General features: G+C 46.1%; 1 protein-coding gene across 2 annotated transcripts; it reads left to right on the forward strand.

Annotated features, from left to right (window-relative positions):
- The first annotated feature begins 2,522 nt into the window (after positions 1-2,522).
- Positions 2,523-20,431, forward strand: RNF135 (ring finger protein 135). Of its 2 annotated transcripts, none has more exons than XM_065909284.1 (5): positions 2,523-3,017; positions 7,302-7,445; positions 10,482-10,641; positions 13,551-13,640; positions 14,601-20,431. In XM_065909284.1, exons 1-5 carry the CDS (start codon positions 2,661-2,663, stop codon positions 15,128-15,130), a joined length of 1,281 nt encoding a protein of 426 aa, XP_065765356.1. In that variant the 5' UTR covers positions 2,523-2,660; the 3' UTR covers positions 15,131-20,431. The 2 variants fall into 2 exon arrangements, with proteins under 2 accessions (XP_065765356.1, XP_065765358.1); XM_065909286.1 differs by having other exon boundaries at positions 2,526-3,017; positions 7,302-7,427.
- The last annotated feature ends 1,904 nt before the right edge of the window (positions 20,432-22,335 follow it).

A 22,335-nucleotide genomic window follows, 5' to 3' on the forward strand; every position in this document is an offset into this window, starting at 1 on the left:
TTTCCAAAAAATTAGATTAACAAAGGTCTATATAAATGATCAATATTCTAATTCTCCGAGGCCTTTCTGAGTATATCAGGTTAAACAAAGTGCCTCTAAGTCAAAGAGTAACTGGTATAATTGATAGTGTCTGATCTGGGTTCAGTCCCTGGTTCGGGAAGATCCCCTGGACAAGGGGATGGCAATCCACTCCACTAGTCTTGCCTGGAGAATTCCATGGACAGAGGAGCTTGGTGGGCTACAGTTCATGGGGTTGCAAAGAGTTGGACACAGCTGAGCAACTTTCACACTTTTTTCAAAGTCTTTTTAGCCTACCTCACTGAAAATGAGAAAGGGGTTAATTCCAAAAACTTTTGCAACACAGGTGGTTTCAAATTCTTTGCTTTCAACAAAAAAAAAAAATAAAGGAAAATCTAATCAACTTGTCAGCTGAGAGGTTATTAAAAATAATGTCTGGTGGTGGACCACTATGCTATTTTTTTCACATATAGATAGTGCAGACTTTGATGAGCAGCGCTAGAGAGTATTTCTTGTCATTTCCAGTGTTGAAAGTAGCCACAAATTTATATTATCTAGTACCTATTTTGATCCCAGGCAATATGGGGTGAAATAAAATATAGGACATTTTTAGTTCATTTCAACAGATAACAGAGATAAGGGTCCTGGTCTCTGCCATTCAGGTATTGCTGTGTAAGCCTGAAAGTTCATTTGCCTCTTGGCGACTTTGCTCTTCCAGCTCTTATATGTTATGTGTTTGTCATGCACATAGGACTAGAATAAGAGAGGAGGAAGAGAGAAAGCCCCACCAGGGCCAGGTGTGGTCCCTCAAGAAAACAGACTTTAGTTATTTTCATCCTGAAATCTAGCAGGTAATGCGCTTTCAGCCAGCAGGGAGCAGTAAGGAAACAGTGGCACAATTCTGCATTGTAATAACAATTTTAAAAGTCTAAGGGTCACCTGACTTTGGCTACACGTTAGAATCATCTGTGTGTGTGTGCTCAGTTGTGTCCGACTCTTTGCAGCCCCATGGCCTGTGGTCCACCAGGTTCCTCTGTCCCATGGAGTTTTCCAGGCAAGAATACAGGATCAAACCGGTGTCTCTTGCATCTCCTGTATTGGTAGGTGGATTCTTTACCACTAATGCCACCTGAGAAGCCCCAGAATCATCTGGGTTAGGTTTTAAAAACTACCCATGGCGGGTTTCCACCCTAGACAAAGAAATCAGACTTTAAAGCGCTTGCCAGCTACCTGCACCCAGTCTTCTTCAATCCCTCACTGCTTGATGGAGTAGCTGAATGACACCTAGTGGGTGCATCTCAGAAAACAAGTTCTTGAATCCTCTCCTTTTTCTTCTCCAGGTCGCAATTTAATGGGGCTTGGGGAACAGAAAGCTAAAGAAAATTTGGGGATATCAGCACATTTCTTTCTTTTTAAAAAATTTTATACTTTTAATGAGCTGGCTTTTCCCTTTTTTAATTGGAGGCTAGTTGCTTTACAATACTGTGTTGGTTTCTGCTGTACAAGAGTCAGCTTTAAGTATACATACATTCCCCTCCCTCTTGAGTCTCCCTCACATCACAGAGCACTGAGCCCAACTCCCTTTGCTAACAGCAGCTTCCCACTAGCTATCTACTTCACACCGAGTAGTGTATATATGGGGCTTCCCTGGTGGTTCAGCAGTAAAGACTCCGCCTGCAATGCAGGAGACAGCAGGGTCCATCCCTGGATGGGGAAGATCCCCTGGAGGAGGACATGGCAACCGACTCCAGTATCCTTGCCTAAAGAAATCCAATGGACAGAGGAGCCTGGTGGCCTACAGTTCATGGAGTCACAAACAGCCGGACATGACTCCAGTCACTGAGCACTAGCATGAATGTATATATGCCAGTGCGACTCTCTCAATTTCCCCGCCTTCTCCCCTCACTGTGTCCACCAGTCCGTTCTTTATGCCTGTGTCTCTATTCCTGCCCTGAAAATAGGTTCAACGGTACCATTTTTTTTTTAAGATTCTCTATGTGTGTGTGTGAGTTGTTTTTTGTTGTTCAGTTGCTCAGTTGTGTCCGACTCTTTGCAACCCCATGGACTGCAGCAGGCCAGACTTCCTGGTCCTTCAACATCTCCTGGAGTTTGCTCAAACTCATGTCCATTGAGTCAGTGATGCCATCCAACCATCTCATCCTCTGTCGTCCCCTTCTCCTCCTGCCTTCACTCCTTCTCAGCATCAGCATCTTTTCCAATGAGTCAACTCTTCGCATCAGGTGGCCAAAGTATTGGAGCTTCAGCTTCTGTCCTTCCAATGCATATTCAGGGTTGATCTCCTTTAGGATTGGCTGGTGTGTGTGTTAATATAGAACATTTGTTTTTCTCTTTCTGACTTACTTCACTCTGTAAAACAGGCTTTGGGTCACTACAGCCGGACTCAAATTCCTTTCTGTTTATGGCATCGGCCTATTTCTAGCGGCTTGGGGCGAGCTGATTTCCCAGTGAGCTCGCAGTAGGACTGGAAAAAGGAAACGAGGGTGGACCTGAGCGGCAGCGAAGGAGGAGCGGACCCGCAGAGAGCGAGGGAGGAGCCGGCGAAGACGTAGCCGGGGCAGGCGGTCCCCACGTGGCCCCGACTTCCGCGCCCGCGCCACGGGGGCGGGGGCGGCCTGGGGACCATGGCGGGCCTGGGCGCGCGCGGGGCCGTCCCCGTGTGGCTGGCGGAGGAGGACCTGGGCTGCATCATCTGCCACGATCTGCTGGCCTGGCCCGCCACGCTGCCTTGCGGCCACAGCTTCTGCCGCCACTGCCTGGTGGACCTGTGGGACGCGAGGCGCGGCCGCTTCTGCCCCACCTGCCGCGAGGGCGCCCCCGGGCCGCCGCAGCTGCGGAAGAACACCATGCTGGAGGACCTGGCCGACAAGTACAGGCGGGCGGCGCGGGAGCTGGAAGCCCCGAGCCCGGCCCCCGGCCCGGAGCCCGGCCTGGCACCTCGCCCAGCGGCCGTACCCGGGCGCCCCACGGCGCAGCCGCGGGTAGGGAGGCGGGACCGGCGGTTGCTCTCTGCCCTCCGCTCAGCCGCGCCGCCTGCACCCCGGTACCCTCAGGGCGCTTCCTCTCTTCCTGACTGTTTCTACTTTCACTTTAGTTTTCTCAGGCTGTACATAGAACCCGTTCTTTGCAACGTTCAGAGAAATATGAAGCAGGGGAAAAAAAAAAATCCAAATCAACTTACTATCTACCCTGGACTATTTCCACTTGTTTCCTTCCTTTCTGCAGCCTGTCTATCTCTTTGACGATTTTTCATTTCAGTTCATCCGCTCGGTCGATTTTTAATTGTGCTAAAATATGCTTAGTTATATAACATAAAAATTGCCACTTAACCATTTTTAAACGTACAGTTCGGTGGCATTATATTTACATTGCTGTGCAATGATCAACGCGACCTAGTTCCAAAACCTTTTCATCACCGCAAACAGTAACTCTGTACCGCTGAAGCAGTGACGTCTCCCTTCGCTCCAGCCCGTGGTACCTTCTCATCTACTTTCTGTCTCTGTGACTTGGCCTCCTCTATATATTTCATACAAGTGGAATCACGCAGTATTCGCCACTTTGTTTCTAGCCTTAGCTTCTTTCAGTTGCTATACCATTTTCAAGATTCATTTGCGTTGTAGCACATATCTGAAATTCATTCCCCCCTTTTTTGGTAACTATTCATTTGTTTATTTTCAGTTGCACTGGATCTTCATTGCTATGAAGATTGCTTCATTGCTCAGGCTTTCTAGTTGTGAGTGGGGGCTACTGTCTAGTTGCAGTGTGAAGGCTTCTCATTGCGGTGGCTTTTCTTGTTGCTGAGCGCTGGCTCTAGGGCATGCAGGCTTCAGTAGTTGCGGTTCTCCTGCTCTAGAGCACAGGCTCAGAAGTTGTTGGACAGCAGCTTAGTTGCTTTGAGGTAGGGGGAATCTTCCTAGACCAGGGATCGAACCCATGTCCCCTAAATTGGCAGGCGGATTTGTATCCACTCCTGCTCTAGAGCACAGGCTCAGAAGTTGTTGGGCAGCAGCTTAGTTGCTTTGAGGCAGGGGGAATCTTCCTAGACCAGGGATCGAACCCATGTCCCCTAAATTGGCAGGCGGATTTGTATCCACTGGGCCACCAGGGAAATCTGAACTTCATTCATTCCCTTTTTTGTGTCTGAATAATGATCCCCTTGTTTGATTATACCACTTTTTTTTTTTTAATCCATTCAAACACTGATGGACATTTGGATTGTTTCCACCCTTTGGTTATCACAAGTAACATTGCCTTAAACATTGGTGTACAGATATCCGAGTTCCTATTTTCAGTTCTTTCGAGTAGGAGCAGAGTTTTTGGCTCACATGACAATTCTGTGTTTAGCTAGCTGAGGAACAGCCAAACTGCATTCCACACAACAACAATATTTTGCATTCCCATTAACAAAGTAGAAGGGTTCCAGTTTTCGTCAACTTTTGCTCCAGGGACTGAGGTCAATTTGCTCCTAGTCTGTTAGCCACCGGGACTTAGGATATTGTCAGTTTACACCATGATCTTTTGCCCCGGACACCTGCAAGTTTGACTCCTCTTGCAGTATTTCTGAGCAGTGCGCACCACCTCTCTGGGCTGAGCTCCAAGTTAGGCGAAACAAAGATGAATGAGCACCCTGTGTCATTCCCTCAGACAGCCCCAAGCCTGGTTAGAACAGACATATGCAATGGTTTGTGACTAAGATCTCTTCTGTGCCTTTGGGAACCAGGACCAGAGTGTCATGCTGGAAATTTTCAGTACTGTCACTGAGCCAGGAAGAGAAATGAGGCGAGTGCAGGTCAGAATGTCACAAAGCTTCCTACTGCCAGTTTGTGTTTTTTTTGAGTCAGTAATTGCCAGAGTTCTGCCTCAAAAAGTTGGTTCTGACAGTTTCTGCTTGTTCTGTGATGTTTCTGTGTGTGATGTGTTGGGGCAGGCTAGGGAGTGATGGAGGGCCAGAAAGCTTGGAGCTATCTACTCCTCCTCTTTTTTTTTTTTTTTCAAAAACAATTAATAGACTTTAGAGCAGTTCTGGATTTATAGAAAATTGAGCAGATATTGCAGAAAGTGCCCTTATTCCCCTCACAGTTTTCCCTATTTATTACTCTCTTGCATTAGTTTGGTTCCTTGGTTACAATTTATGAACCAGTATTTTAAAATTTTATTTATTTTTTGGCTGCACTGGGTCTTCACTGCTGCCCATGGGCTTTCTCTAGTTGTGTTGAGTGGGGGCTACGCTCTAGTTTCAGTGCTTGGGCTTCTCATTGCGGTGGCTTCTCTTGTGGAGCAGGGGTTCCAGGGCACGGGGGCTCAGTGGCTGCGCTGCACAGGCTTACTCGCCCCGTGGCATGTAGAATCTTCCCGGACCAGGGGTCAATCCCCTGCACTGGCAGGCGGATTCTTAACCACCGGACCACCAGGGGAGTCCTGTGAACCGATATTGATGCATTGTCATTTACTAAAATCCATAGTTGCAGTTCACTCCCTGTTGTACCAGTCTATGGATTTTGACAAATGCATGAAGTCAGGTATCTGCAGTTATAACTATACTGCCTTGAAAACCCCCTGAGCCCCACCTTTCTGTATCCCCTCACCCCCCGCCAACCCCTGGCAGTGATTGATTTTTTTGCTATCTCTTTGGCTTTTCCAGAATGTCATACCATTGGAATCACACAGCATCTAGCTTTCTCAGACTAGTTTCTTTCACTAAACATAATTCAGGTTTGTGGCTTGACTGCTCATTTCTTTTTATTGCCAAATAATATTCCATTGCATACATGTCCCACAGTTTGTCTATTCACCTTTTAATGGACGTATTGGTTGCTTCCTTCCCCCACCACCCTTATAATTAAAGCTGTTTTCTTCTTCTTGGTTGTAAACACAGCATTGGAAGTTCCCTGGTGGTCTAGCGGTTAGGATTCAGCGCTTTCACTGCCGTGGCCTGGGTTCTATCCCTGGTCAGGGAACTGAGACCTTACAAGCCGAGTGGTTATGGCCACAGATGAATAAATACAGCATTATCCCTCAGGTCCTTAAAACTATTTGTAAGTATAGTGACTGAATATACTTTGCATTGGCTTTCAGATTACAATTGCCTATGGATGGTAGGATATTGGATGGTTTAAAATGTTTCTTCTTTCAATTCTGTGCATTTTCTAAATTCAGCATGATAAGTGTGGAGTTTTATGGATAAAAAAAGCACCAACACTTATTTATAAAAGTTTTTAATTTGCTCTGGTGTCTAGATAAGGGCTCCACTCCAGAATTCCAGCTGCCAGAATGTTTAGGAGTGAGACCTGGACATACAAGAGCAAAGAATGTTACCAGTGGCCCGCCACTTTCCTCTGCAAATTAGTCTGCATATGACTTCTGAAACACATGCTAGTTTGAGGGACATCAGTGCTTCTTAGAGATAAACAATTAGTTCCGGTTTTTGAGGTTCCAGCATAATTGAAAAAGTGAAAGCTGTCCCCCCAAAGTTATTAAAAACTCTGGTTTATTTAGAGTAGAATGATGAAAATCTTGTATTTCTGTGGTTCTATGTAGGACCCCTTTGGGAGGTAATTCAGATTTCTCCAATGAGTTCTGGGCCCCGCCTGCCCCTGATGCCTCTCCAGGTCTTGAGGTTGCCAGAATATGTTGGTGGCCAGACTTCCTCCCACTCTCAGCCAGGCAGCTGCGCAGATGAAGCTCTGGAAGTGGAGTTGTTTAGCATTCTCAGCTGAATGTTTCTTTAAATGTGAAGGACGCCAATAAACAAAAAGAGCTTGCATCTGTACAGCAATCTAGAATCTCCACGATCCTTTCATAGTAGATGCTTTTCATTGTTGAAGGGAACGAGAGGTGGTCGCTTTAATTTTTGAAAGGAGTGGTGAAGACACAGGATGAGTCAGAGGTGAGAGTGGGCCTGAAGCCTGAGCCAAATGCCTTCTACGCGGCTTACCAGCTGCCACCTGCACCAAATCCCCAGGCTCCCACCCTGCTTCCTCTCTGACTTCCCCAGTTCAAAATGACCCCAGTCTTCCCTTTGTGCCTCACTCCCACCCCCCCACTCCCCTGGCCCCATCCGATAGATGAACTCTGCTTCCCTGTTATGGCCGCTGAATAACCAGTAGGGGGACGCGGGCATGCGGAAGGTCCGGGGACATTACCTCCTTTTCCTCTAGACATTTTTGTCACTTCCTTGACCGCTTCCTTTATCCAGTCTTTAGGGCTCCCTCTGTCTAGAGCTGGTTCCCGGGTCCAGCTTTATGTTCTACTTTGCTCTTTTAAAGGTGGAGGCATCAAATAGCATCACAGAAGTTGACCAGGAGCTGGCAAAGCTGGTGGAACGGCTTATAGATATTGTCAGGAACCTTCAGAGTCCGAGACACCGCCCAGAATCTGAACCAGATAAAGAAGTGAGCATCCTGGCTGTGGTAGGCTCACCTGGGAGAAGAAAGGATGTGCCAGGGGATGGGGCTGGGGACAGCTCCCTGGGACCTCTGGGAAGCAACATGAATATGTTTGCCCTTGAAGGATGCGCTAAATCCCAATCTTTCACCTTGCAAACACAGATAACTGGGAGTTTGGAATGTTTGAGGTGAGGTGTGAAGGCTTCAAGTAGGCTTGCATCCATCCTTATCACTCCTCGTAACCAGCTTACTCCCCGAAGATCACCAGTGACCTCTGTGCAAATCCTGCAGACCTTCTAGCTTTTATTCTCATTGGCCTTTCAGCCGCCTATGACATAGTTGACCACAACATCATTTTTCTTTTTTTAATTCCATATGATTTTTAAAAGCTGCATTTCATTTACAGTTGTTACAAAACATCGGCTCTGTTCCCAGTGTTGTACAACACGTCCTTGTAGCCTATCTCACGCCCAGTAGTTTTTACCGCTCACTCCCATGGCCCCATGTTGCCTCTCTTGCCTCTCTCCCCACTAAATTTTTTTTAATATTTATATATATTTAAATATATGTGTATACCTTTACAAAACACTGTAATAACTGAATATATTTAAAAGAAAATTTTTTTTGCAACCTGTTCTGCCATGACCAGAGATAAAAGATCTTCCCCCCCTTTTTTCTTTTTTAAAAAATTTCATGATTGGAGTACAGTTGCTTTACACTGTTGTGTTAGTTTCTGCTGTACCACACAGGGAATCAGCTACACGAACACACACATCTCCCCCCTCTCTTGAGCCTCCCTCCCATCCCACTCCCGTCCCACCTCTCGAGGTCACTAGCGAGCACCGAGCTGGGCTCCCTGTGCTACGTAGCAACTTCCCACCAGCTACTGCTGACCACAGATTTGTTTTCTGTATATCAGTGAGTCCGCTGCTTTTCACAACTTCATTCTTGGAGCTTTCTTTCCCCTTAGCTCTGAGATACGAGTCTTCCAGTCTTTCCCCATGTCTCTCTGGCTGCTCCTTTTCCGTCTGTTTGGCAGGTTTACTGTCCTCTGCTCAGCAGTGAAAAGCTGGGATTCCTCAAGGCTGAGTTGTAGGTCACTGTCTCTTTCCCTCAGATGGCCCTATCCACATCTGTGACTTTAAATACCCACCCTGTGCACAAACGTAGCTTCAGCCTGGACCCTCCTCTGATCTGGTGTCTTCCTTCTCATCTTTTCCTCTTGGCATCTCAGAGGCACATCACACTTAAATGTGTCCTGAACTGTGTCTCCTCTGGGTACCCCATCTGAGCAGCTGACCCTGTAACCATTCCAAGTTCCCAAGTCAGAAATCTGAGGATTATGTTGCCCTCCTCCATCCCCTGGCTAAACGTCTCTTGAACCTACTTACTATTCTGGAACTCCTTTAAAACGTCTCTAATCCAATGCTATGACCATCTCTGATCTGGATTTCTATCAAAGCCTCCTAATCACTCCGTTCTGTTCCCACTATAGTGTCACACTTCCCTTCACGGGGCCCATACCATGGAATGTTCTTTTTCTCTGTCATGTAGGTCATGCCTGCTCATCCTTCAGACCTCGACTAGATTATCACTTCCTTGAAGAAGCCTTCACTGATTTCCTTGAACAAGTCAAGTTCCCTTACTAGAAGCTCTCATGTATGTGATTCCATGTACCTTTCATTTGCAGCAGTTGTCACACTTGTGACTTGATAGTGATTGGTACCATAATTTATTAATGTCTTTCATTCCTCTTCCTAGCACTGGACTCTAAGCTCTAGGAGGGCAGAGACCTTGATGACTTTTGTTCTTTTGTTCACTCTTGTTTACCCAGGCCTGGCACAGTGCTGGGGATAGAGTAAATACCCAGAGTATTTGAATGAGTGAATAAATGGTTCCTCAGGGATGCAGTGTGTTGGGGTAGAAAGTCTGAGAGTCTGTCAGTCCTGACGTGATTACTCACTAGTGTTATGACCTTGGGCCAGTCATTTCATCTTTCTGAGTCTCAGGCTTCTATCTGTAAAACAAGAACAACAAATGGTCTGTGGCCTGCTCCTCATTGGTTTAATGGGGAGTTTTTTTTTTTTTAAATATCTTGTTTGAAAATGTGCTTAAGCAATGTGAAAATGTGGGAAAATCAAATTAACTGTGGCAATTTAGTTAACTAACCCTAACCCTAATCCTGCAAATGGCGACCCAGTCTAGTATTCTTTCCTAGAAAATTCCATGGACAAAGGAGGCTGATGGGGTACAGTCCATGGGGTCGGACGCGACTGAGCGCACACACAGCCCTAACCTTCTTTTGCAAAATGGGGGTAATAAACCTATCTTGGAAGGTTGTTAGGCAATTAGAGGTGAGCAGTGGAGAATACGCAAGAGGTAGTACCTACTCCTGTTATGATTGACCAAAAGAATGGGAAATGGATTTCCCTAAGTTGGGAAGGAGAGCCAAGTGCTGGAGGTAGGAAAGTGGTGAGCAGATGACAGACTGTGTTGGTAAAAACAGGACCTGAAGGTGAAGAAAATCAGAGAGTATGTGTTGGAGGCCCCAGGGACTGGATGCAGGCGGCATGATTGTCTTGGCCCATGGGAAGAGTTATTATGATAGGATGATAGCAGTCGGGGAAAGACTATTTCAGCCTCTGTGGCTTATCTTAGTGCCCATCTGTATTATTTATTTTGTAAAGCCCCTATAAGATGGGCCTAAAATTTCAAAACTTTTTGGGGGGTATGAGCTTAGAATTCTGTGTCTGTTGTACAGAATACTACAAAATACATGGCAGTTTAAGAACCACAACCCATCCATAACCCCATCACCCAGAAATTGCTATTCTCTAATATCATTGCCATAATAATGTATTCCAGATTGTTTTCAAGGCATGTATTTTGAGGGTCTAATTATATTTTGAAAAACCTGTTGGGAGGTAAGTGGAAAATTATAGATGGTTGGCAGGACTGGGATATATTTGTTGCATTCCTTAAAAGGTTGTCTTTCTTTCTTCCTTCCTTCCCTCCCCCTTCCCCCTCCCTCTCTTTCATTCTGTTCTTATTCATCAATAGACTTTGTTGGAAGGGGTGGACATTTCCTTGGCTTCTCCCAAACTGAGTTCCAGCCCACCTGAGCGAAAAATGAAAGCTATTCTCCATGACTTAGAAGAGATCCAAGAAAAATTACGAGAAAACTTCACGCAGAAAGGGGCCCTTGAAGAACAAACACAGGGTGAGTTGATGTTATTTGGTAGAGGAGGTTGGATTATGGAAGCTGGGGCAGTGTTCCATGGCTTCGTTTCGAGGGAACAGGATCTCTGAGCCCAGCTGCGTGTTCCCTGGGATGTGAATGAGGAAGGAGTGGGCTGAGCTATTTTTGTGGCTGGATGTGTTTTTGGACCTGACTGGAGGTGTGATGTAACACAGGCCCTTAATAGACAGAAACTCATTTTCTAAGGCTTATAAATCCAGAACCTAGACCTGATTTAGCTAGCTCACTGCACACCTGTGTCATTCTGCTTGAGGAGATTCAGAAATAGGCAGCTTTTTAATTTTTCACTAGTAAATGTCTTATTAATGAAGAATGCAACTTTGTATACAGTTCTTGATAAGTTCTATTCAACTATAATCTCTGGCAGTGTTAACATGTTAGGTAGTAACAATGTAGATTTTAACAGAACTTTGCTGGTGGCACAGTGGGTAAGAATCCGCCTGCCAGTGCAGGGGAAACTGGTTCAATCCCAGGTCGGGGAACTAAGATCCCACATGCTGAGAAGCAGCTAAGCCCGTGCAACACAACTACTTAGCCTCTGCTCTAGAGCCGGAGAACCACAACCACCGACGCCCGCACGCCCTAGAACCCATGCTGTGCAACAAGCGAAGTCACCGCAATGAGAAGCCTGAGACCGCAGCTAGAGAGCAGCCCCCGTTCACTGCAACTTCAGAAATAAAATGGTTTTTTAAACAATCCAACTTAGAAAATTCAAGTATGTCTTAGCAAGTACAATTTTTATTATCTTGGCTATTTTTGTTTTTTTAAAGCTTATTCCGCTGTAGGGGAAAGAGGAGTCTTTTTTGGGGGGGGGCAGCGGCTTCAAGTCACATGGAGTCTCAGTTTCCCTAACCTGGGATAGAACTTGCACCCTCTGCACTGGAAACTCACAGTCTTAACCATGGGACTGCCAGTCGTTGTGGACCTCCAGGGAAGTCCCTATTTTGGCTGTTTTGATTTTGATTGTCTGGGCCAGTCCAGGGCAGCTTTAAAACACAAGATCTGAATATTTCCTGAACCATCATTCCCTGAAGTTCTCACAAGATTGTTTTTAAGACAATAGATTAACTGTTCTTCAAGTCAGCACTTCAACGGCTGCTAAGCAATTTGACTGCCTCCTCACAATGCTTTCCTTTGACCCTATGTAAATAGACCATGAGCTGCCACGGAGATCACGCAGTCTAAACAGCACAGTGTTTCTCGAGGCATGGCCCAGGACTTTCTGTAACACTGGAAAGAATGCACATAATCTCCAGTTTGTTAGCCTGTTGTTTTTTTTTTTTCCTAATGTGTTTTTTCTGACTTTGATATCAATATTATGCTCACTTCATAGTATTAATTAAAAATCTTCTCACCCTTAAAAAATGAAAATTCAGAATCCAGGCCCCGTTGCCAAACTATTGAGCTAGCATCTCTGGGACTAAGTACCAAGGATTTGTATTTTTACCAACTTTGCAGGGGATTTTAATGCATACTACAGTTTTGATAACCATTTTGGGCTTACCCAGTATGGGTGATTATTTGTAATACAAATTTAATTATTGGGGAGTGCAGTTGCCCCTTGAACCCATGAGGATTAGGGGCACCAAAAACTTAAAACTGCCCCAAAACTTAACTTCCAGTAGCCTACTGTTGACTGGACGCCATACTATAGCATGAACGGTTGATTAACACACACTTCGTGTGTTTTGTGTACTATACACTATATTCTTACAGTAAAGCAGGTTAGAATAAAAGAAAATGTTATTAAGAAGAGCATAACGAAGAGAAAATACATTTACAGTACTGTACTGTATCTATCTACACCGTAAGTTTACATCATCCAACTCTTAGGTTCAGTTTATGCTGCTGTCCCTTCAGGATACAAATGGGGAAGACTTCACCTTCATGGTCCATATCCTAGCATTTCCCTTACTTTCCCTTCTACCACTTCCTGTGGTCATTGTAAGCACACAGTGGCTTTAAGGTAATAATAAAATTTAGTACAGTTTGGGGTTAGCTCAGTCACTCAGTCGTGTCCAGCTCTTTGCAAGCCCATGAATTGTGCCCCACCAGGTTCCTCTGTTCACGGGATTGTCCTGGCAAGGCTAGTGGAAGGGGTTGCCATTTCCTCCTCCAGGGGATCTTCCTGATCCAGGGATTGAAGCCTCATCTCCTGAGGCTCCTGCTTTGGCAGGTGGATTCTTTACCACTGAGCCACCTGACAAGCCTTGGGATTAGCAGGTATAACTATTATATACAGGATGGGTAAACAACGAGGCCCTACTGTATAGCACAGGGAGTTATATTCAGTACCCAGTGATGAATCGTAATGGAAAAGAATATGAACAAGAATATATATATGCATACATGAATCACTTTGTTGTATAGCAGAAATTAACACAACACTAAATCAACTATACTTCAATAAAATGAAAACCAAACTTCAGTATATTGAGAGGAAATAGGTCTCAGCAGTTGTGATGAATCTCATTTCAATTCATATTTCCCAGTTTAATAACGGTTTAAAGCATTGACCTGAGGTCATGGAGGTTCTGGGGGTGAGGGTGCTGTGATCTCCTGGAACCATATTAGTTAATTTATTTGATAAATATGCTTTAAATACTTCCTATGTACCTGGCAATGGGTAAATGCTTAGAATACAGAGATAAATAAAATCTCTGCCAGCAAGGAGCATAGGACTCAGTGAGGGGGAGAAAGTCCACAGTAAGAACATGAGACTAGATATACCTAAGCTGGATGTACTCCCTGATCAAATCCCGATGAGAAAGACAAGCTGTGTGTGTTGATCATGATGTTTGGATATCTTCTATGTGCCTTTTTTTTTTTGATGGAACTATCTCCCTCTCCCAATGTTTTTGATTCCATAGTTGAACTCCCAGAAGTTCCATCTTCTTCCTCATGCCCACCGCCTGAGCAGAGCCGCCTTGCACCCAAGAAGGCTTCCTCGTTTGCTCGATGTAAGTATGTGATCTGCCTACAGCGTGGGTTTGACTTGGTGGAGCAAGGAGCTGTGAGAGCATATTGTGTCCATCTCTCTGCTGTTAGACCCCTTGGCTTGTTCCTCCACACCTGGCCCCTCCCCATGGGGAGCTGATGACAAAGGCAAAGGGGGTTGAAGACTCCCAAATTCCAGGCTGAGCCAGACCCCGAGCTCTCAGAACACAGGCAACCTTTGGGCATCCATGCCAGAGTCACCACTTACAGCCAACTGCCAATGCCCCAACCTGGCTAAACTACCATCACTGCCCAAGTCTGGAATAATCCTTGAGGGCACGGATCCTGGAGCCAACTGCTCCACTCACTAGCTGTCTGATCTTGGAGAAGTCATGTAACCTCTCAGAGCCTCAGTTCCCTCATCTCTAAGATGGAGATAGCAGTACTTACTTCCTTGTGGGATTGTCATCAGGGTAAGTGAGTAAACGTGTGTAAATATGAGTTTCAGTAGGAATGCTGTGTATTAGCAATTATTTACTCCCTTAGTGGAAAACAGTATGGAATATACAAAATGAATAAGACATGAGCCTTAATCAGGAAGCTTCGTGTAACCAGAGAGATGTAAATAGCCGTGGTCATCAATCACTCTACTCTAGGTAGAAAATGGTAAGTATCACTAGCGACCAGGTAAAGCATTAGGGGAAGAGCAAGAGGTGACTTCTGTGGGGTGAGCTTCACAGACAGCTTCCTGAAAGAAGGCTCATGGGTAAGTAGAAATGAAGGTGGGAGAGGCGGGTATTGTTACTAGAACAGCATCAGGGGTATGTATAACAAGGTTCCACTGTAAGTTGACGTTCCGACTGTAATGCTAGTATAAGTAAAACTGTATCGCATTCAAAGATACACAGATGCTTTTCGCTATTTGAGGACCTCGTAGATGAACCATCAGAGCTGACTGGTCATGTTCTGATTTTTTCCCCCAGGGGCCATCAGTCCAACCTTTGAGCTTGAGAGCCTCTCTTGTAATCTAGTGGTGTCCACGGATCTCCGGACAGTGACTGTGTCTGACTTTCCAAAGCTCAATTCCTGGAGTCCTGAGAGGTTTGCCCCCAGCCAGGCCTTGTGTTCCCAGGCCCTCTCTTCCGGGCAGCATTACTGGGAAGTGGACACTCAGTGTTGTAGCCACTGGGCAGTTGGGGTAGCTTCGCGGGGGATGAAGCGTGACCAGATCCTGGGGAGGACCACGGACTCCTGGTGTGTAGAGTGGAAAGGGACCAGCAAGCTCTCTGCATGGTGCATGGTCGAGGAAACTGTCCTTGGCTCAGACAGACCTAGTGTGGTGGGCATCTGGCTGGACCTTGAGGAGGGAAAACTTGCCTTCTATTCCAAGGCAGATCAGGCGAAGCCTCTGTTTGAGTGCCCGATCTCTGTCTCTTTTCCTCTACACCCTGCCTTCTGGCTGTATGGCTTATACCCTGGAAATTCTCTGACTATAAGGCAAATGAATGTGTAAACATTCCCCGGGTGTTAAAACACATCGATTTCCGGGTCTCTCTGACTTTTAGCAGGGTGGCAACTTAAGAATCCCACTTCCAGCACTTCCCTGGTGGTCCAGACGGTTAGGAATCCACCTGTCAGTGCAGGGGACACGGGTTCAGTCCCTGGTTCCAAAAGATCCCACGTGCCACAGGGCAGCTAAGCCAGTGCGCACATCTACAGAGCGCTGGAGCCTCGGAGCCCATGCCTGGCATCGACAGAAGCCACCACAGGGAGAAGCCGGCACACCCCAAGGAAGAATAACGCCTGCTCACCGCAACCAGGGCCCTGCCTGGCCAAAAATAATTTTTAAAATTAAAGAAAGGAATTGCAAACAAATAAGGAATGAACTTTCAAAGTTGAGGGATGCAAAGTAACTGTTTAACTTGGCTAACTTGCATTGTTCAAACCCTGTGTGGTCCAAAGAAAGGACAGGCTCTTGAGTAGGAGATAACATCTAAGCCCTTGGAATCTCCTGCCTGATAAGATTGTCTTTATCGGAGGCCCTTGGGCCACTCAGTATCAGCTCGATCTCTGGAGGAGCTGGAAACTAAGATCAGCCACATGAGCAGTGATTCTGCCTACAAAATAAAGTGACTCAGTCGTGTCTTTGCGACCCCATGGACTATAGCCTACCAGGCTCCTCCACCCATCGGATTTTCCAGGCAAGAATGCTGGAGTGGGTTGCCATTTCCTTCTCCAGGGAATCTTCCCGACCCAGGGATTGAACCCTGGTCTCCCTCATTGCAGGCAGACTCTTGATCATCTGAACCACCGGAGAATCTGCCTACCGTAGGCCAATCAAGGCTTTGGACACCACATCTTGGATGTGCTTCCCTCGTTGGCAGTATTCCATATGTGTTGTCACACATCATGCTGGGAGAATTAAGCAATGACCCTATAATGATAGGGCCTTTTTCCATTTCTGATTTTAACCTATATCCTTTCATTGTAATAAACTGTAGTCACAAGTATAGCAGCTTTGCTGAATTCTGTGAGTCCTTCTAGTGAATCACTGACAATGAGATTGATTTTAGGCGTCCTCCTCCCCACCCACAGGGGGCATGCTGTCAAGCGCCGTGTAATGTTATTAGCACACATTCAATGGCTTCAAACAACACACATTTACAATCTCAAGGCTTCTACGGGCCAGAGTCAGGGTACAGCTTAGCTGAGGCTTCTGTTCTGGAGTCTTGAAAGCTGCAGTCGGAGTGTGAACTGGGTCCGGGTGACATGGAGGCTCCCCTGGGGAAGGACTTGCTTCCAAGCTCACGTGGTTGTCGGCAGTATTCAGTTCCTTGTGGGTTTTCAGACCGAGGACCCCAGTTCCTTACCCAGTGGGCCTCTGCAACGTAGCTGCTTACTTCATCAAAGCCAACAAGGGAGATCAACTCTCCCAAAAGGTGGACATTCAATCTTTTAACAACTTTATCTTTAATTTTTTTAAAAATTGTTAACTTTTAATGGAAGAGTAATTGCTTTATAATACTGGTTCGGTTTCTGCCATACATTGAAGAGGGAGGGGCCATCTGTATACCTGTGGCTAATTCATGTTGATGTGTGGTAAAAATGTTTTTTAATGTGCTTAGTTTTGGCCGCGCTGGGCCTTCATTGCTGCCTGCAGGCTTTCTCCAGCTGCAGTGCGCAGGCTTCTCATGCAGTGGCTTCTCTTGTGGAGCACGGGCTCTCGAGCACAGGTTCAGTAGTTGTGGTTCAGGGGCTGAGTTGCCTCATGAATTGTGGGATCTTCCCGGACCAAGGGATCGAACCAGTATCCTCTGAGTTGGCAGGTGAATTCTTAACCTCTGGACCACCAGGTCAGTCCCGACATTAAATCTTCTGTAATGTAGCCACACGGACATATAACCAACGCATCCCTTTGCCTTTGCCTTATTCTGTTGATTAGAAGCAAGTCAGGGCCCTGCCCACATTTAGGGGTGGGGATTCACTAGAGCATGAATATCAGGAAGTGCAGGGGCGGGTCCTTATAGTCTGGCCAGCACATGGTATCATCTCATACTTGATTTCCCCCATTTCTTTAGAATCATTTTAGCCCATAACAGAATAGATAGAGAAAACTACACAAAACACATGTGCAGCATAAGGAATAATCATTATTGTTATTATTATTAAGCACCCTTTACACTTCAGGTCAAGAAATAAAACCCTGCTACCGACCCCAGAGGCTCTTTCCCCATTCCAGTTACAAAACCCTCTCTCCACCTGAAAGGCATCTTGACTTTTACAGTAATCACTTGCTTGCATTTCTTTAGAGTTTTAGCACCCAAACATGCATCTTTAACACAAACTCAAAGAAAAAAAAAAAAAAACACAAACCCTGATATATCTTAACAGCTTTGTTGAGATATAATTTGCGTACTATAAAATTCACCTATTTAACGTGTACAAATCAATGTGTTTTAGTATATTTAGAGCTGTGAAACCATCACCATAATCTAATTTTAGAACATTTTCATCACTCCCCATAGAGAGAACCCTCATACCTATTAACAGTTGCTATGTCTTTGAAGTCACCTGATCTACAGCCTTCCCCTCCCTTTCTTCGCCTTACAATCCATCTGTAGGCCCCCAGGTTGCATGAGCACCTGCTAGAGAGATGGAATCCAGCTCTGCTGGGCTGGGTTGAACAGAAAGTCTTGCTACACAAACCAGCCAGGTGACCTCTGACAGTGCATTTCACCTCTTTGTCTTTCCTCTGTAAAATGGAGATCATTGTTATTGGCTCTTCCTTCTGTTCCACGAAGTGTTGCAAAAGAATTAAAGTTACAGGTGAAGACGTTGGAAGAATGCCAGGGTGGTTATAAATACGGCAGCAATGACAGAACTATATTTTCTTTCTCTTTTTTTGGCCACACCATGCGGGACCTTAGTTCCCTGACCTGGGATTGAACCTGTGCCCCCTGCATTGTAAGTGCAGAGTCTTAGCCATTGGACTGCTAGGGAAGTCTCAGAACTATACTTTCACATCACCTACCTTGGTCTCTGGGGCTTCTCTGGTAGCTCAGCTGATAAAGACTCCACCTGATTCAGGAGACCCCAGTTCAATTCCTGGGTCGGGAAGATCCCCTGGAAAAAGGATAAGCTATCCACTCCAGTATTCTTGGGCTTTCCTGGTGGCTCAGAAGGTAAAGAATTCTCCTGCAATGCGGGAGACCTGAGTTCAACCCCTGGGTTGGGAAGATCCCCTGGAGGAAGGCATGGCAACCCACTCCAGTATTTTTATTTTTTCCCACTCCAGTACTGTTGCCTGGAGAATCCCCATGGACAGAGGAGCCTGGCAGGCTATAGTCCATGGGGTCACAAAGAGTCGGAGAGATTAAGCACAGCAGAGCACCTTGGTCTCTTAACATCTTTAGATTCACACTCATTTCCACACATGTTCTTGGAAACAGGAGCACCAGAATTCTTCCCCCATGATCTATTCATTTGCTCTCTGAGCCTCATAAACTACCCTGTGTGATGAGTATTATCACCTTTTTTTAACACTTGAGAGAGGGGAGTGGGGGCCTGGACCAACCTAGGGGTTTGGGCAGGATCAGTCAGCTGAGCATGGCAGATCTGGGAGCCGGCCCAGTGTTCCCACTCTCCAAGTCTCAAAGCTTAACATCCTTTGATAAGATCCTGGCTGAGACCCAGACCTGGCTGTCCACTTTGATAAGATGCAGCACTGAAGCCATGAGATGCCCTTTCTTCCATGGTCGTTGGTGTCAGGTCTCAGTGTAGTGGCCTCGAGTTCCTAAGCAGGGCCAGGGCCTCTCTCTTTGTGCCAGATGACCATTAAAAGGCTCTCTGTTCTCACTTCCTGCTTTGTGGAGCCTTTATCGGCTCACCCAGAGTCACCTTGATGTTTGCCTTTCATTTTTTAAAAAAAGTGCTTTACTTTATTATTTATTTATTTGGCTGTGCTGAGTCTTAGTTGGGGTGTGTGGGATGTTCTACTTGCAGCATGTGGGATCCAGTTCCCTGAGCAGGGGTGGAACCCAGGCCCTGCGTTGGGAGCACAGAGTCCCAGCCACTGGACCACCAGGAAGTCCCTGATATTTGCCTTTTAAAACTTAGAATCTAGAGGCCAGGGTTTTAGCCTATTGAAGCCTTTTGGTTAAATACCATCCTCTCAGGTGGTTTGGATAATGGGGCCTCTGTCAGCGTGGGGTGTAATTCTTTGGTCACATGACTTCCCCAAACTGGAGCCAGAGCACAAAAATTATAAAGGTGGGAAGGAAGGTTATCATTTTTGGATTCTTTGCTGTTCTTTCAAGCTTGCTTTCTTTTTAAATATTTATTTGGCTGTGTGAGTTCTTAGTTGCAGTGTGAGAGATCCAGTTCCCCGTGTGTATGCGCTCAGTCGATTCAGTCTTTTCTGACTCTTTGCGACCCCATGGACTGTAGCCCACCAGGCTCTTCTATCCATGGGATTCTCCAGGCAAGAATGCTGGAGTGGGCTGCCATGCCCTCCTCCAGGGGATCAAACCCGTGTCTCCTGCGGCTGCTGCATTGCAGGCGGATTCTTTGCCTTTGAGCTACCAGGGAAGCTCCCAGTTCCCTGACCAGGGATCAGACCCAGGCCCCCCCTGCCTTGGGAGCCCCGAGTCCCAGTCACTGGATCACCAGGGAAGTCCCTTGCCTCGAGTTTTCTGTCAGCCTATCCTTTTTCATACAGTGTGAAAAACATCAATAGCACCCTTTTCTCAAACAAAACTGGAAATCCTCCCCAGAAGAAGAACTGAAGTTGAAATGCCAGTGGATGAAGGACCTCTCACTCGGGTCTGCGCTGTGTGGGGGAAGCAGCCGCCCAAGGACCAAGCCGGAAAGACGGCCCGTCAGGGACTCCGAGGGCAGCCGCTCACCCGGTCTGGAGATGTTTCTCTCAGACATCTAAGTGATTGTTGACATGATGGCTCAGACAGTAAAGGATCTGCCTGCAACACGGGAGACCTAGATTCGGTCCCTGGGTTGGGAAGATCCCCTGGAGGAGGGCATGGCATCCCACTCCAGTATTCTTGCCTGCAGAATCCCCGTAGAAGGAGGAGCCTGGAGGACTGCAGTCCGGGGGCTCACAAAGATTCGGACACGACTGAGGACTGAGCGATTAAGCAGGGCACAGCAGGATTTCCGGTTCCTGGAAGAACCACCTGCTCAGGAGGAAGGCACCACCTTCTTAAGGCTCACGACAGCTCCTAATACAGTTCTGTCTGTCTGTCTCTTGTTTTTCCTCCCTCGGGTACTTTTTTTTTTTTTTTCTAGAAAAGTTTAATTTTTTAAAAAAACTTATTTATTTTTGGCTGTGCGGGGTCTTCATGGCTGCACGGGCTTTTTTCTAGTTGCCACGAGCAGGGGTGGCGGTTGCTCTCTAGTTGTGGTGTGCGGGCTTCTCATTGCAACCGCTTCTCTTGATGCTGAGCACCGGCTCTAGGGCATGCGGGCTCCGGTAGTTGTGGCACGTGGGCTCAGGGGTTGAGGCTCCCGGCTCTAGAGCCCGGGTTCAATGTTTGTGGCTCAGGGGCTTAATGTGGGATCTTTTCAGATCAGGGATCAAACCTGTGTCTCCTGCATTGGCAGGTGGATTCTTTACCACGAAACCACCGTGGAAGCCCCAGGAAAGTTTAATTTGAAGACTTTATTTCCTAGCTGATTATAGAGACAAATCACAAAATGAAACAATGCTGTTCTCTGGGAGCCCTCTCAGGCTCCTCTGCTGTGTTGGAGGGAGAAGTCTCTTCCCCGGGGGCACCTGGGGATTTTGACAGGAAAGGGAGAATCTTCCCTGGCGTTTGCTCAGCTCCATCATCCCTACTCTGCTGAGCCGTTAGACCCAAATTCATCCTTATTCATAATTGCTCAAAACCCTAAGCACTGGATCCTTCCAGACGACTGACGCTTTCTTCCTTAATTATAAATACTTAGGTTATGCTGAAGATTTGTGATTTTTTTCTTCCTAACCAGCCATAGGCTTTTTAAGGACAAGGTTTCTTAAGCTTCAGCCTTTCATGTGCCATGATTTTTGTTACATATTCAAATCTCCTGTACCATTTTTTACTTAATGTCTTTCCTAAACCAACTCAGTTTTCCCTCTTCAGGTACATGGGTTTCAAAAGGAAACTTTAAAAAGTTGATATAAACGGAAACCAGAATCATATGTTTGAAATGGAGATAAGCATAAATGTATGTTTCAAGGAAAACAAAACATTATAACGAGCTTGGAACTTTTGTCTTAAGTTTCTGAACTGAAGTGTTCTCTCTCTCTCTCTCTCTCTCTGGCTCAAAAAGAGATTATCAGGTATTACAGATTTGCTGAGGCTTTCATCTTGACTTAATCAGGATGGAAAGATAATAGAAAAAAGAAAGGTTTCTGTCCACAAGCCTTACAGTTTCTGCTGTCCCTACACCACTTATACACCTCTTATTCTACCAGGTAATTCTAAGAGATTGGTCTGGTGCGGTATGGAAGACTGTGTTTCCTTCTGTGCTCAGTAAAAATTTTTACCTTTATTCTTCAAACTTGTGGCTTTGGTCAGTGACATCTCCAGGTCTCAATATCTGGGCATTGCCACAGCAGCTTTTCTGGTACAATTAGTACCTTCCCTTCAATTAGTCACCAAGTTCTGACCCTGGCTTCTGCCTTCTCAAGGCATCTCAACTCTGCCCCCAGCCCTTCCTTCTGCATCTGCGCACTGGTTCAGACTCCAAGATTATTTTAATTCAAGCTCCTCCATCTCTAGTCAGGAGACCTCTCCCCATCTATTCTCATTCTAATGTGAACTCTCCGAAATGGGGGTTAGATCATGTCACTCCCCTGCTTAAAACTCCTGGGTGCGCCTTAAAGGCTCCTAAAATAGAAAGTTCTGCTTCCCGTCTCTGCTATCACCTACCTCTAGCCCCCATTTCCTGTCATCTCCCCAGATACAACCTCCTGCCCAGCTTCCTTGCTCTATGTCACATCATATACTTTTGCAATTGCAGTTTGCTTGGCCTGAAGTCTCTCTCTCATCCCCCTTGGCCAGAGTTGAAAACTTTACCCAGAGTGGATCTGGTTTCTACCAAGGGGACTGGAGTCTCTCACTGTCACTGTGTCTAACAGGGTGATGTGTGCGTGTATACCGAGTTTAGCTCAGATCAAAGCTGACGCGCTAATTGTAGAAGAAGGTCCAGGAAGGTCACTCA

The sequence above is a fragment of the Muntiacus reevesi genome, chromosome 18, assembly GCF_963930625.1.
Source record: "Muntiacus reevesi chromosome 18, mMunRee1.1, whole genome shotgun sequence".
Classification (NCBI taxonomy): domain Eukaryota; kingdom Metazoa; phylum Chordata; class Mammalia; order Artiodactyla; family Cervidae; genus Muntiacus; species Muntiacus reevesi.